General features: G+C 38.6%; 1 protein-coding gene across 1 annotated transcript in view; it reads left to right on the top strand.

Moving 5' to 3' along the window:
- The window catches only part of SPTLC2 (serine palmitoyltransferase long chain base subunit 2), a 77,670-nt gene that overhangs the window by 31,100 nt on the left and 33,514 nt on the right, over positions 1-13,056 (top strand). The window contains exon 9 of the mRNA XM_064658810.1: positions 1,478-1,604. Within this exon, the coding sequence (XP_064514880.1) occupies positions 1,478-1,604 (127 nt within the window). The remainder of the gene's footprint in view (positions 1-1,477; positions 1,605-13,056) is intronic.

Below are 13,056 nucleotides of genomic sequence, written 5' to 3'. Positions count from 1 at the left end.
ATTCCCCCTAGACACAGTTTGCTTTCTAAAAAGACACTTCTTCCCTTTTGTTTTTTTTTGGTTGATTGAGTTGGGGTTTTTTGTTTTGGTGTTTTGTTTGCTTGGGGGTTTTGGGTTTTTTTTGACTACTGTCCCTTTTTTTTCTTGGAAAGTACAGCTAGAAAGTGTTGCTCTTGCCAAACTGCTAATTCTCAGGGGGATTGTCTAGCAATTCCCTGTGTTGCCTTTCTTGTATCCTAAAATATATCTCACAGATCAGGCTTCTAAGCTTTATTTGAGGGTAAACTTCTACCATTTTCCTACCAGGACAAGAATTTTTTATTTATTAATTGTGATAATTACTTCCACCCATCCAAATGGAGATGGGACTTACAGATGTTCCTCTTAGGGAGTTTACTACAGTTAGATTAAAATTACTCTTACATCTTTCCCAGAAAAAAAAGCACCATATAAATCTTTTTCCAAAGGTAGCGAGCTATTGGGATTAACTCCATGACATAAGGTAAAGCAGCTAAGAGTCCTTTTTTAACTGTGTTTTAGCTACTGATTGAGGGATTGCTTCAGAGGTAAGAGGCCTTAAATTTTTTTACCTAGTTTATTTCCAAGTCCCTTTACAATTTTCTTTCATTTAACTCTGACCCTAGACAGACAGCAACAGAACACTTCCACATGTTTTTATAATGCATTCCCAGCTTGTGGTAGCTAGAGGGTCATCATTATTTGTTTTGTGATAGCAGAAGACAGAATCTATCCTGCATTCATACTGGTGTTTATAATATTTTGCTAGGGTGATCTGGGTATTTTAGCATGGTTTTGTTACAGTTAACAAGCAGCCTAGATCTAAGGTTTGTTGGTCCTTTGTTCCTTATCTGAGCTACTTCTGCCCTCTAACAAAAATAGCATGTGTGTTTAACTGGGAAATGCAGGAGGGTTAGACTGAGGTTCTTGCACTCCTAAATTACACCTACTGTTTTATTTATGTTTTGCTGATAAATGAGAGAAAAAATTTTGTGACCTGTTCCTTGTTCGATGACTTTTGTGGGGAAACAAGTATATTGAGCACCATACATAAGCACCTGTGGATCCTGCTCCTTGCTATTTCATTTCTTTTATGCTCCCCGTGCTATAATAAACACTTCTGAAACGCAGCCTGGGCACAGCTTGAGTAATGCAAACACCTTGTTAAAATCCACTGCTGGTGGTGTTATCTAAACAGGTCTGTTGTAGGCATTTGTCTCTGATCAACACACATTCTTGCCCTGTGACATTATTATGGGATGTCATGTCCCTCCTGTTCAGTTTTTAACTGTTTATTTCTTGTACTGTAAAATCAATCCTTGAGATACTTGTTCTCTTCTGGGGCATTCTGAAAGAGTTTTCTTGTGGTGCCTCATTTTATTGTGATTAAAGACATGACAGTGAAGCATTTCTGTGAGTGCTGGGAAGGCAATGTCTGATGCCTCTTGTGTTTTGCTAGGAACTGATTGATTACCTCAGGACATACTCTCACAGTGCAGTGTATGCAACATCAATGTCACCTCCTGTTGTGGAGCAAATCATCACCTCTGTGAAGTGCATTATGGGTGAAGATGGTACAACTATTGGTGAGTCTTTCGAACAGTAAGCATGTAGAAAGGGGAAGCCAAACAGAGCCTCTGTCCCTTTGACAGATAACTCAGTCAGTGGACACATTCATGATTATTTGAAAGTACATATTGGGTTGGAGTTTCTGGAGCAATAAACCAGTTTACTATCCTTGACAGATCAGCCGAATAACAGTATAAAGAGTTTCCAGCTAGAGGTAAGTCATCTTAGTCTCATCTAAGACACAGTGTTGTCTTGGATTGATTTTTAGTTCTGCCTAGCTATTCTAGCTTCCTTCTTTTTCTTCCCGTTGTCTGTCCTTTGTTATTTGCCCCACTGTAAACATTGCTTTCAGAGTATTTTGCCGTGTATCTTTTACAGTTGTGCTGGTTACTGCAGGGCAGTACTTTCAGTTTTCATCTCTAATATAATTTGCTCTTTGCATCTCAGTTAAAGTAAATATGGGAATGTTTCTGAAATCCCTTTTTACGTCGGGAGCTAGAAGCAGTTTTCAAAATCAGTGCATTTAATAGAGAAGGAGAAGAAATTTAAGGAGAAGAAATTCAGCATATTTGTCTTTATAGTCTTAGTTTTTTATTTCATTATGAAAGTAAAAAAGGGGAAATTTGTACTCATCTCTGTGCATTCAAAGTCATAATCTGAAACTGAAATGGTACAGCAGTTTGCTTGCAGGATACTTTTCCCTCTTCATGGGTAATTAAAAGGTTGTGAGCAGCACACACAGGATAACAGTGTAGTTTGCTGAGGATCTGTCAGTGGCATTCAGTTTGCAGGCTCTTAGAATTGAAGCTGCAGTATATATTGAGTTCTGTGAGCTTGAGGCATCTGGCCACGAGGTGGTGATGGTGTATGCTTTAGAACTGAATTTGCTTTTTGCTTTTGAACATGGACCAGCTAACCTGTTGGATAACTCTTACAGTGGAAAACCTCACTGGAGAAATTACTTGAGAATTTTTCTATTACAGCAGGTTTCATTTTGTTTGCTTACATTATCTGAGAACAGAGTTAGGTGCCAGGAATTGGTGTTGGTGGTTGCTCAGGAGAGATGTCATCAGTGAGGCCAAATACAGCCAGGCAGCACAATGAGTGCTTCCAAGTGGTCCATGAGAGATACCCATACCAAGAGTTGTCTCCCTGCTCCTGAGTACAGATATTAACCAAGCTTCAAATGACATGAAAAGTTGTCTTGCTCTCATCTTAAAAGGGACTGTTTGAGCTCATTATAGCTGATGATTTGCCAACAATCTGTGGTCTGCTTAGGCGTTGCTTGTTTTGGGTTTCTTCCAGTATCTGTTTTGCTTAATGAAGCAGGAAGCAAGGAATGTGTAACTGATTTCTGTTTGCAGTATTTAAACTCAGGCATTTTTGCCTCTTTCTGAGGCTACAGTGCGGTATTTGTTCAAACCAGGAGAATGGAAGTAACTTCCACTCCAGACTGTTTTCCTGCCATTATGCCAGCGGGATCCATCTGAGCTGAAAGGCAAAACAGATCAGGAACCAGTTTGGCAAAAAAATTAACTCAGAAGACGTTTATTGTTCTCATGTTGCTTAAAACACATCAGATACATCCTGCTAATTTAGTGCCAAGGAGTACCAGAATTCCTAGTCACTCTGAGTCACATGAGAAAGCAAGTCTATCATTTCAAAGAGGTCTCAGTGAGTCCAATTTCTATAGGAGCTGTAGCAGTTTTTGTAAGTGATGGATGTAACAGCTGGATAGCCAGAACCCTATCAAATCTCAAAGGATTTCTCAGCTACAGGTCTTATGAAAGCGTTACTGGCTTTTTAAGCATCCAAGTCAACCTTCATCTTCGATAAACACCTCCTAGGATGATTCCTGCATGAAAGTGCTTCTGCATTCATTTTCTGCAGAGTGCTGTTACCCAGTAATGCATTTTTTAATTGCCTTAAGGCTTTAGAGATAATATTCCTTTGTAGACATTTTCTGTGGATGAAGTTGGCAAAAGTTCAGTTGGGTGAATTGAGCAGCTGCTTAGTGGTACCATGACAAAGTTTTTTCTTTGTTTAAGGGCTTTGGCTAAAAAACTTCTATTTGGATCCTATGGAATTACAAGTGGGACTCTGGAGGACCACTGCTTGCGGTTGGTTTGAGTATGAGAAAATGAGGACTAGATGGGTGCTTATAATAGTTGTTAGCTGTGGAAGACAAGTGGAGAACAGTGTTAAACTGGGTCACTGGTAAGCACCTCTGAATTGACTGCATATTACAAAAATCTCATTGCTTTTAAATTAGTCAAGCTGAACGAATGGATGAAGGAAATAGATAGGGCAGTGGTTTTACTAGAGCACAGGAGTTGGAGCTGGAGTCAGAACAGTAGATGGCTAGCTCCCAGCCTTGTGTTTTGGGCCATAGATAAATCTTTTAATGGCTTCAAGAATGGTTTCTTAAAAAGAGCCTTTGCGGCTTCTTTGCCTGCCTGCTTCTGTTTACCACATGCTATGTGTAATAGCTGCTGTTCTTCATAGCATCAAACCTTCGTGGACATTTTGATGTCAGATTGAGATAGTCTGTAGCTGAGGAATAAGTAGTAGGAACCAATTAGTGTTTGTAGATTAAAGGTTTTTTTGTATATCATTTTGCAAGAATATGTAAATTCTCTTAGGTTATTTCTAAATCTAATTAACCATTTGAAGACTCCAAACTTACAAGGTGTTGTAGTTACTAAAACTTTACATAACTAAAAATGTGAATGTCTCCTTTCAGATTTTTTCAGCAAGTGCCAGTGATTAAATATGACTTTAGTAGGAGGCAGCACAGAGAAAATACAAATGCTATGAAAAGCTGAATAGCTGCTTACAGAGAATGTAAGATGGGTGACATGCAAATGTGCTGCCTGAATTGGGGCAGTAGTTTCTTGAGTCTTGATTTCTGTTCAAACTAATCTGTTAATTCTTTGTAATGTTTGTGCACGTAAGTTACTAGCAAACCTCAGTCACTCTGAAGACATCTGCAGGAATATAATTATGTATGAATACAAGTATATTACTTGCTCCTTCATCCAGACTGCAAAAACTACTCCAACAACCAAAGCAATGGCAGAGCCATGTTACGGGTTCTTGGTAGTGGTGCTTCCAGTATTGCATCTGAAACTCCTCTAAATTATCAGATCAATGTCTGAGAATTTATGTCAGTTCTATTTTACTTGCATTACTTGTAAATTGGGTAGAAGACCATCATGTGGTCTTAAAACATACTTGATCTGTGATCCCTTTCTTCAAAGAATTTCTTCAAAGTAACAGTTGTCCTCAGGAGTGTTGCACATCTTGAGCACATAGACTCTCTTCAGGAGAACTCAGTATCTCATATATGATCACACTTGGCTTTTACATATGGTAGAGCATGGTGAGGAACAGAAAGGGAGAAGGCTTCTTTCTGTAAAAACTTTTGGAGCTGTTTTCCAGTTCGAAGTCACTAAGGTTGGAAACTTTAACTATCAGGAGCAAGTGTTGCAGATGTGTGTCAGCAGTTCAATGAATGCTGCTCTTGGTCTCTGTTCAGCCACAAAGATGAATGAACTTCAGATAGTTTTGTAGATAAAGGGACTTTTTAAACTATGATAATAAAAAAGACACAATAAGCAGACTTTTCAGGATCGTAGTATACACAAAGATGACAAATTGGTTCTTGAAATGGAATTCTGGAAAACTCTAGCATAGAGCCACTTGATTCTTGCTGTTCATGGGGTGTTTGGGTTATTTAAATTGACTGTAGGGAAAATGAGACAGCTTGGTGCTTGTCATGGTAAATGAGATGTTGGGATTTATAATGTTAAGTACTTGACCTGTCTTGGTGAATTTTTCAGCATCAGTGGTTTGGTTTGAGTTGAAAGCTGGATTTTTTGCCATTACAATCTCTCTGGGTCTGGGAATCCAGCTGGTTCCTTTCTATTATTTACATAAGGGCTAGTGATATATCCTGTACAACTGCAGGAGTTCTGTTAGCACTGTTGCTGTTCAGGACCCAGCCTGTTTGTTGCCCTGATAACATTGCTGGGGGCAAGTGGAAGAAAATCGTAAAGTAACCTGACTGATATGCAGGCAAATCAAAACATGCAAAGTGAAACCAGTCTAGGAACTGGTTAACCACCTTCAGAGATGAAACTTAATTTGCTTTCCTGTGTATTAAAAACAGAAGATGAGTCTTAAATCCAGGTGTATTTTAAGTTTGAATTAAAGCTGGCAGTGCTAATACCTTGTAAAAGAGGTAAACCACTTCCTTCCATGCACATTAACTCAATAATAGTAATTATACATGTTGACATTTATAATGAGTTTACTGTCTTCCATCTCATTTTAGGAGGCAAATAACCCACACCTAATCACAGCGCCATACATAGCATGTATAGAATAAGGTGTGGATAGACCTTGCCCAAGACGGCATTTAAATTTCGAGCACTGCATAGTAACAAAAGATTATTATCCTACATGGCTCAATGGAGGTAGCAGTTGCATAGGCCATCCCAGCACTAAACTGTTGGAAACGATAAGTGACCTTTGAAGGCCATTCAGTCAGGTAGCAGCATACAGTCTGATTGGTATTTGCTATGTGCAACAATGTTGAGCAAGTTAAATCAGAGAAGTTAGTTAAACCAATTATAACCAAAAGGATTAAGAACATACAGCGTCTTGGCAGAGAATTGAGCCTAACTGAGCTATTGAGAAGACAGGACCATTGTTATACTGTTAACATGCACAGGGAGAAGCATCCTGGAAAAAAACCCAAGCCTGGTCTGCTTAAATTCTGGAGGAGAAAAGACTGCAATTAGTGTTTTAAGCTCTATGTGGTTAATCAGGCCTGTACAACATCAGTAGTTTAATCAGCTGCCTAATCAGTAAGTTTCTTTAAGTTGGACCTTTTCTAACATTACCTTTTTCTCCAAAGACAAGCCAGAACTATATGCAAGTATAAAGCATAAGCAGTAATGAAGAAATAGCCAGTGTTTCATCACCTGGAACTGAATTTTAAGTAGCTTATCGTATATTTATAAAGGAAGTCTGTATCTTGACATTGTTAGCAGTAGATCCACAAATGGAAGCAGTGACTGCTGTTGTACTCAGAGGGGGAAATAAATACTCCTTGTACAAGCTGAGGTCGAAAATATTCAATTAGCATTAACATCGGTTCATTTGAATTTCCTCCAATAATGCACTTGTTAATGAGGTGTTAAATTATCACCTTGGGAACCTGGGACCAGTCAAAACTAATTTGAGCAAAGTGAAAACTTTTTTTGTTGCTGCCCTTCAGAATCTCAAGCTGAGCTGGGAAACTGTTGGAAAAACAAATACTCTGGGGGTCATAAAGAGAGTTTCCTGCTTCTCTCTAGGGGTCTAACAGTTTTAAACATCATTCTCTGTATTTGTGCTTCCAGCTGAGGATCTTTTAAATCCAGCTTGTTGCTGCACCCCTACTTCCCTCCCACAGAGCACGGCAAGCCTCCAGAAAAATTGCTTGAACGTGGGCTGGGCAGGAGAAATCTTTCAGCCTTTGATGCTTTGAAGGGTGTTTACAGACATTAGCAGAGCTCTACCCTTTATCTTGTACATTGGAATGTGAGAATTCTTCAGCACCTCCTCTTCTGAACTTTATTCAATATTGTGATGTTTGTGCAAGAGCTTATAAACCTTTATAATTGTACACCTGCTTTGTTCACTTAACATTCTGGTTCTTGCTATTTCTGTTCAGGTGTGAGCTGTCATCCTATGTCTTCATAGCCTAAACACTGATCTGTCACAGCTGAAATACAACTAAGAAAGTGGCTTTGTTGAAATAATTTAATTTTTCTTCATTTCTTACACTATATTTGATTTAAAACTTGTGGCTCACTTTTTACTCTCAATAGTACGTGACATGCTATGTTTCTACAGAATGCTGGTGTGCTGCTCCTACAGACAAAATGAGGAAATACTGGTAGCAGGTCACTACTATATATTGTTAGCAGTAGTGCAACTAAAATTCTTGTAAATCAGTAACATTGAAGTAAAGCATTTCAACAGAAGTAATCAAAAATCAGGTGATATGCAGTGTCTTTCTTTGGGTTAGTGTGAAATAGATTTCATGGTTCCTAGTTTGGTACATAATTGACTAGAGCAGTATTTTGAAAATACCTGAATGACCCACACAAGCACCACTTCCTACCATCAGTCCTGGCAACTGCAGAAATTTTCTACATAGAAAAATTATTACTAGTATTACAATAGTGCCTGCAGTATACAGACTTCTATGAAGACTATGTAATATGTTTCTATCTTCTTTGGAAAAGAGCAACAGTTGGTAACTGAAACCCTATCTGTGAGCTATGTGTGTGTGTTAGGCTATGTGGGACTTGCAGACCAGTTGAACTACTGTCTATGCCTACTTTAGCGGGTTCTGTTGTACAATGTGGTTGGCACCAGGTCAACTCATGCTGTTTCACATCAGTGCAGTTGACCTACCACAAATTCCCAAACATAGACAATCTTGACATTCTACAATGTGTTCTTTTGTCCTAGTAGTGTGCAGATGTTTGCTAATGTTCCAGAATTAATAAACTTCCTTAGATAGTACAGGTTTCATCTTTAAAGGAAGAAGCTGTCTGAAAAACCTGCATGCCAATTAATGTGTTTTAAGAGCACATGGCCAGAGGAGAGAGTTGAGATTACTTTAAATAAGATGGAGCAGGTTCTGTTGCAGTCTAACTTCAAGACAAATTGGCTTGTCAGGGACAGGATAAATCAAGCTCTAGAGCTTCTTTCTGCCATGAGTAAGCTTCTGTTAATGCTCAGGTTATTCCCTAATTGTTGCGTAGTGGAAAAAGTGTGGTTACAATACTGCCTACATGGGGGAAAATGTATTACAGAGTATGCATGCTTCTCAAGTTCATGTTGGCTAACAGCTCCTAAGATTTCTTAACTGTTTCTCCATGGACACTGGGATTGGAAAAAACCCCAAACCAACCAACCAAAAAAAAAATCCCCACTAGTAAAATGGGCAGTGGAGACCTCATTTGTTCTGCAACTAATATTTCTGGAACTAAGTACTCTGTGCTAATAGATATGTTAGTCTTACAGAATAACTGTCTGTACCAAGAGCTGAAAGCAGAATGTTTAGTACCTCCAGTCTTTACTGAAAATAGCTTGTCTTTTCTAGGATTATAGCTATATTCCTGACAAATGACTTTTTGTTCAGAACCTGGCTTTGTAGAGTCAATTGTGGGTTTGTATGTATGGCTTTGATCTTTCCAAGATCCTTGGAAAACAGAGCTGTTGAGGAAAAACAAGTCTGTAAATGTCACAGGAGAGACAAGGCCTCCAGGGTTTGGGCCTTTTCAGATACAAAGCCTACTCTTCCACCTCACTGCAGTTCCAGGTGGCAGGATACCAGGAGCTTCTTGCCAAGTACAACTTACTAACATGGGAAAGCTCAACACCCTTCCTGTTGAAATTATTGCAGAGTTTTAGGGTAAATCTGAGAGCACACTGGAGAAGGACAAGTATGGCTGCTATAACAGATGTGCAGTCAGATGTGGCCAGCTCTGACTTAGTAGCAAATTTGCAGGCTGTAGCTTTTATCATGAGATGAACTTCTTGACTGTAAGCATCATTGACATCAAAGGAGAAACTTGAAATGTTGTACAGGACCACTTACTGGAATAGATTGAGGTCTTCGCAAAAAGACGTATGAAGACTGTGTTCTGTGAAAGATTCAGGTGCTACCTTCTCAATGTCTTCATATATAAGCTTCCCATTGAAAAAAAAAAAGCAAACAAAAAAAGCCAACTCATTCAGAGTGGAAGTTCTTAACTTTAGGACGTATTAGTAAAGAGCACGTTCACACTTGCAGCATCCTGTCTCTCCCATTGTGCCTTGTGTTGGGTGAAATCTGTAGCAATATTATTATCTACCCTAGCTGAAACCAGGACAGAAGTTCAAGTCATGTTCAAGGACAAAAAGAACTTACTGTGCTCCATTCCATAAGTTCCCATTTGGTACCACTGATGAAAAAAAAGTAGGTATCGAGAACAATTCTGTTCACTGTTCTTCAAGGGAGTCTTCTATCAAGAGACATAGTAGAAGGTAGTCATTCTGGCAGGCTTTTTTCTGGATTTTCAAACTGACACAAAGATTAAATACTTCTCATAGTACCTTACAGTATCAGTTACTGATCAAAGCTTACTTCTATGTAGGATCTCATTATTGTCTCAAGCTCACAGAGCCTATTTCATAGTGCCCTGGCATCGTTTCTTTATAGAGCTGGTTTCTGTTCAGTTTGGCCACGAGATGGTACTCCAGTGTTTATGGCTGCTGTCTTCCCAAAGGAGTTTGCCAAAGAGTAGGATAGTCAAACCCTCAGGTGATAGCCCCTCATGGATACTTCACTATCCAGATAAGAGAATGGATACCCTAGCTCTATCTGTCGCTTTCTAGGTGAAGCTGATTATTGGCTATTTCTAACCAAAGGTGGATATTTTATAGCTGGCTTGTATATCTTTACCACTGAATGACAGGCCTTGCTGTGTTAGAACTTCAGTATTAGTCTAATTGCTTCAGGAACAGTGCTGTTAGAAGCTTTTAAGGTGTTGACATGGAGTGTGACCAGTCAACTGACTTTTGCTGAATACTGTTTCTTGCACTTAGAGCATTCCCATGTGATCTTATAGTTGAGAACAGCACTTCACTGGCTAATGCAGCTGTAGGGAATGAGGGAGAAGACTGTTGCTAGTCATCTGCAGTTAATTTGCACTGTTTCTTATGGCTGCCTTACCAGCGCACTTGTAACAAACGTGGGTAGAAATGTGGGTAGAGCCTTCCCCAAATTTTCATTCAAGAAGCCTAGCCATGAGTGAGTGAGTGATGAGTGTCTGTGATTTATGTGACATACAAATCCCTCTATTTGGCTGAACTGGCTTGGAGTTTCAGAAGAATAGATGAAACCCTATGGATGTTGTAAAACTTTGTGCTTCTATACTGGCTTGATGTGAAATTCAAAAAACAATGCAGTTAAAAAAAAATTAATGTTTATGACCAGGTAACGAGAGATTCACAGGGAAGTTAATGCATTAAAGATCAGCCAGCAGAGCCACTGAATAACTGCTCTAAAGTTGAGTACTACTTGGATATCTTGTTCTGTCCAGTCTGTGGGTGCAGCACATACTCCTTAGCTCCTCAGAGATGTGCCTAATGGCAGGATAAATACACTGACAGACTAAATGTTAATACTGTTCATAACTGTTCCATGAAACTTCACTACACTTTTCTGAAGACTATTCTTGTATTTGAGAATTTAAGGGAAAAGTTGTTTTGCTTTTTTTCTGGACACAACAGAGCTTAATTCTTCTTTTCCAAGTTGGATTTTGAGAGGTGTTTCCTGTTAACACAGGGCATTCAGTGACATTAGGTATGGTTGTCAGACTCTTCATCCTTCCTAACCCTGAGCTCTTGCTGTAACCTGTGTTGTATACATTAATTTTTATTGGAATTTAATTGTTTTCATTTTTGTAATGCTTGTAACTGTCTTTCTTCGCTATGAGCCCAGTTTGGAGTAGAGGAAGGCTACACGGCTGCCTTTTGGGTGCGATTTTGTCCATTAGGAAGAAGGAGTTAGTAGCTCATAGCCTGTTGATTCTGGATATTGTGCTGTAATATCTTGTTTGAGTCCATAGATTTTGGCACCTAGTTAATTTAGAAATCTTAATACCAAGGGAAACCTTTGGAAAGTGCTATGTAGATAGCAAAATATTCCTATGCAAGTGTTTGTTCTTCAGATGAGTTCTTCGCACAATTCATCATGAAGTGAAGGATTTGAATAACAATGCCTTTATGGAAGCTGGTAAACATGGGGAATTACACTGTGTTCTGGGACGTGGATGTGTATGACCTGGCAGTTTTGATAGTTCTGTTGTGATGGCATTTATTAGAATGGTGGAAGAAACTGCTGCTTTTCGGGCACGATCTTGGATCCATGAGGTGGTGTTCATAAGGTAGTTGAAGTTTTGATTTTGATGTATTCAGTGGGATTGAAGGGTTTTGTTTGACAGCTTGTATGAGGGACTTTAGGAATATTTTTCATAGCCAGAATTTTCTTAACACAGGTTGTAAATAAATGTTCAATGATTTCCCTTTGGATTTGAGGGCAGCGTTACATGTGGCCACAAGGGCTGTACAATCCATACACATTTGTTTTTCTATAGTAGTAATGTATTGTGCAGTGTTTCATGTGCCTTTTCTGTAAAGTGTTGTCTGTGTAGATCACACCTATTAAACTTAAGCATCGTGCACTACAGCTTTTTGTGTGTTATGGGAAAAAGAAATACGGTTTTCTACACTGTATCTTGTGGTTAATACATGTAGAGAACATCTGTGCCATATAATATAGGGTGAACTCCAACCTAACAACAGCAGCATGACAGAACTTGTGCTAATGATATAGAACAGTGCAATAGATGCTTTTTTTATTTGTTCTGTCTCTTTTGAGGTGAATAGTTTTAGAAGAGATCTTATGCTATCACTGTCAATAAACTTGAGATGGAAGAAGTACTTAGAATGTTGGCATTTTTGTTCTCCTCATGCTTGAGCTAAAGCTGAATTTGTGTTTTATACTGACTGTATCCTTCTAGTTTTGACTATAGCTGTCTTAAAATGTGGAATTGGGCTGCTTTGCTGGTTTTTTTGCACATGTTAAGCTGGAGGTGATAATCTGTCTGGTTTTGTAAGTTTTTTTATATCTGTATCATATTTTACAATTAATAAAGACAGTAATACTTGCTGACACTAGGTGACTGATACGTTATGTGCAACACTTCCTGATTGAAACATGTGAAGAGGCCTTCATCATATATTTTTGTGTATATTTTTAATAGCTATTCATATCCTTTATCATCCTCTCTTGTACTACAAAGGCAAAGAGCATTTCTTTACCCCCTTGTGTTGTTGTTTAAATTCCCAAGGAGCAGTTAGCTTTTATGCTGGCTTCCATTGTAAAAAGAGAGTCTGCACAAAACAGATGGAAAATATAGTTCACACTCTTTGTTGCTATGTTGTAAAGCTACTGAACTGTCTCCATGGAAGTAGATTATAAACATCCTTAATATAATATGCTTTGTCAAAGCTTGCACATTCCTTAGCTTCTAAAGAAATGTGGTGTTTGTATGTGTTCCTGATGTTTTTGCTCTCTGTGGCTTTAATCTGCCATAAAGGCTTGCCAATCTATTTGTGCTGTACAAAGGTTTGAATCCGTTTCCTTCTGTCTCTTCTTCACTGATGCTTTCTCTTATTCTTGGGATTTTTAAGTGCAAAGATGTGCTTTTTAAATTTCAGTGTCCATGATATCATAGTAAGAAGAATATAGAAGGTTTTAAATGTTTGCTTTTCTTGACAGTTCTATTAACTTGTCAAGTTAAATTTTATTGAAACTGTATAGAGGTTGGGATTTTTTTCATGGTTTTGACTTCATGG

This window comes from Pseudopipra pipra, chromosome 6, assembly GCF_036250125.1.
Source record: "Pseudopipra pipra isolate bDixPip1 chromosome 6, bDixPip1.hap1, whole genome shotgun sequence".
In the NCBI taxonomy this organism is placed as follows: domain Eukaryota; kingdom Metazoa; phylum Chordata; class Aves; order Passeriformes; family Pipridae; genus Pseudopipra; species Pseudopipra pipra.
The sequence above is the reverse complement of the archived record's forward strand: the minus strand, read 5'-3'. Positions and strand labels throughout refer to the sequence as shown.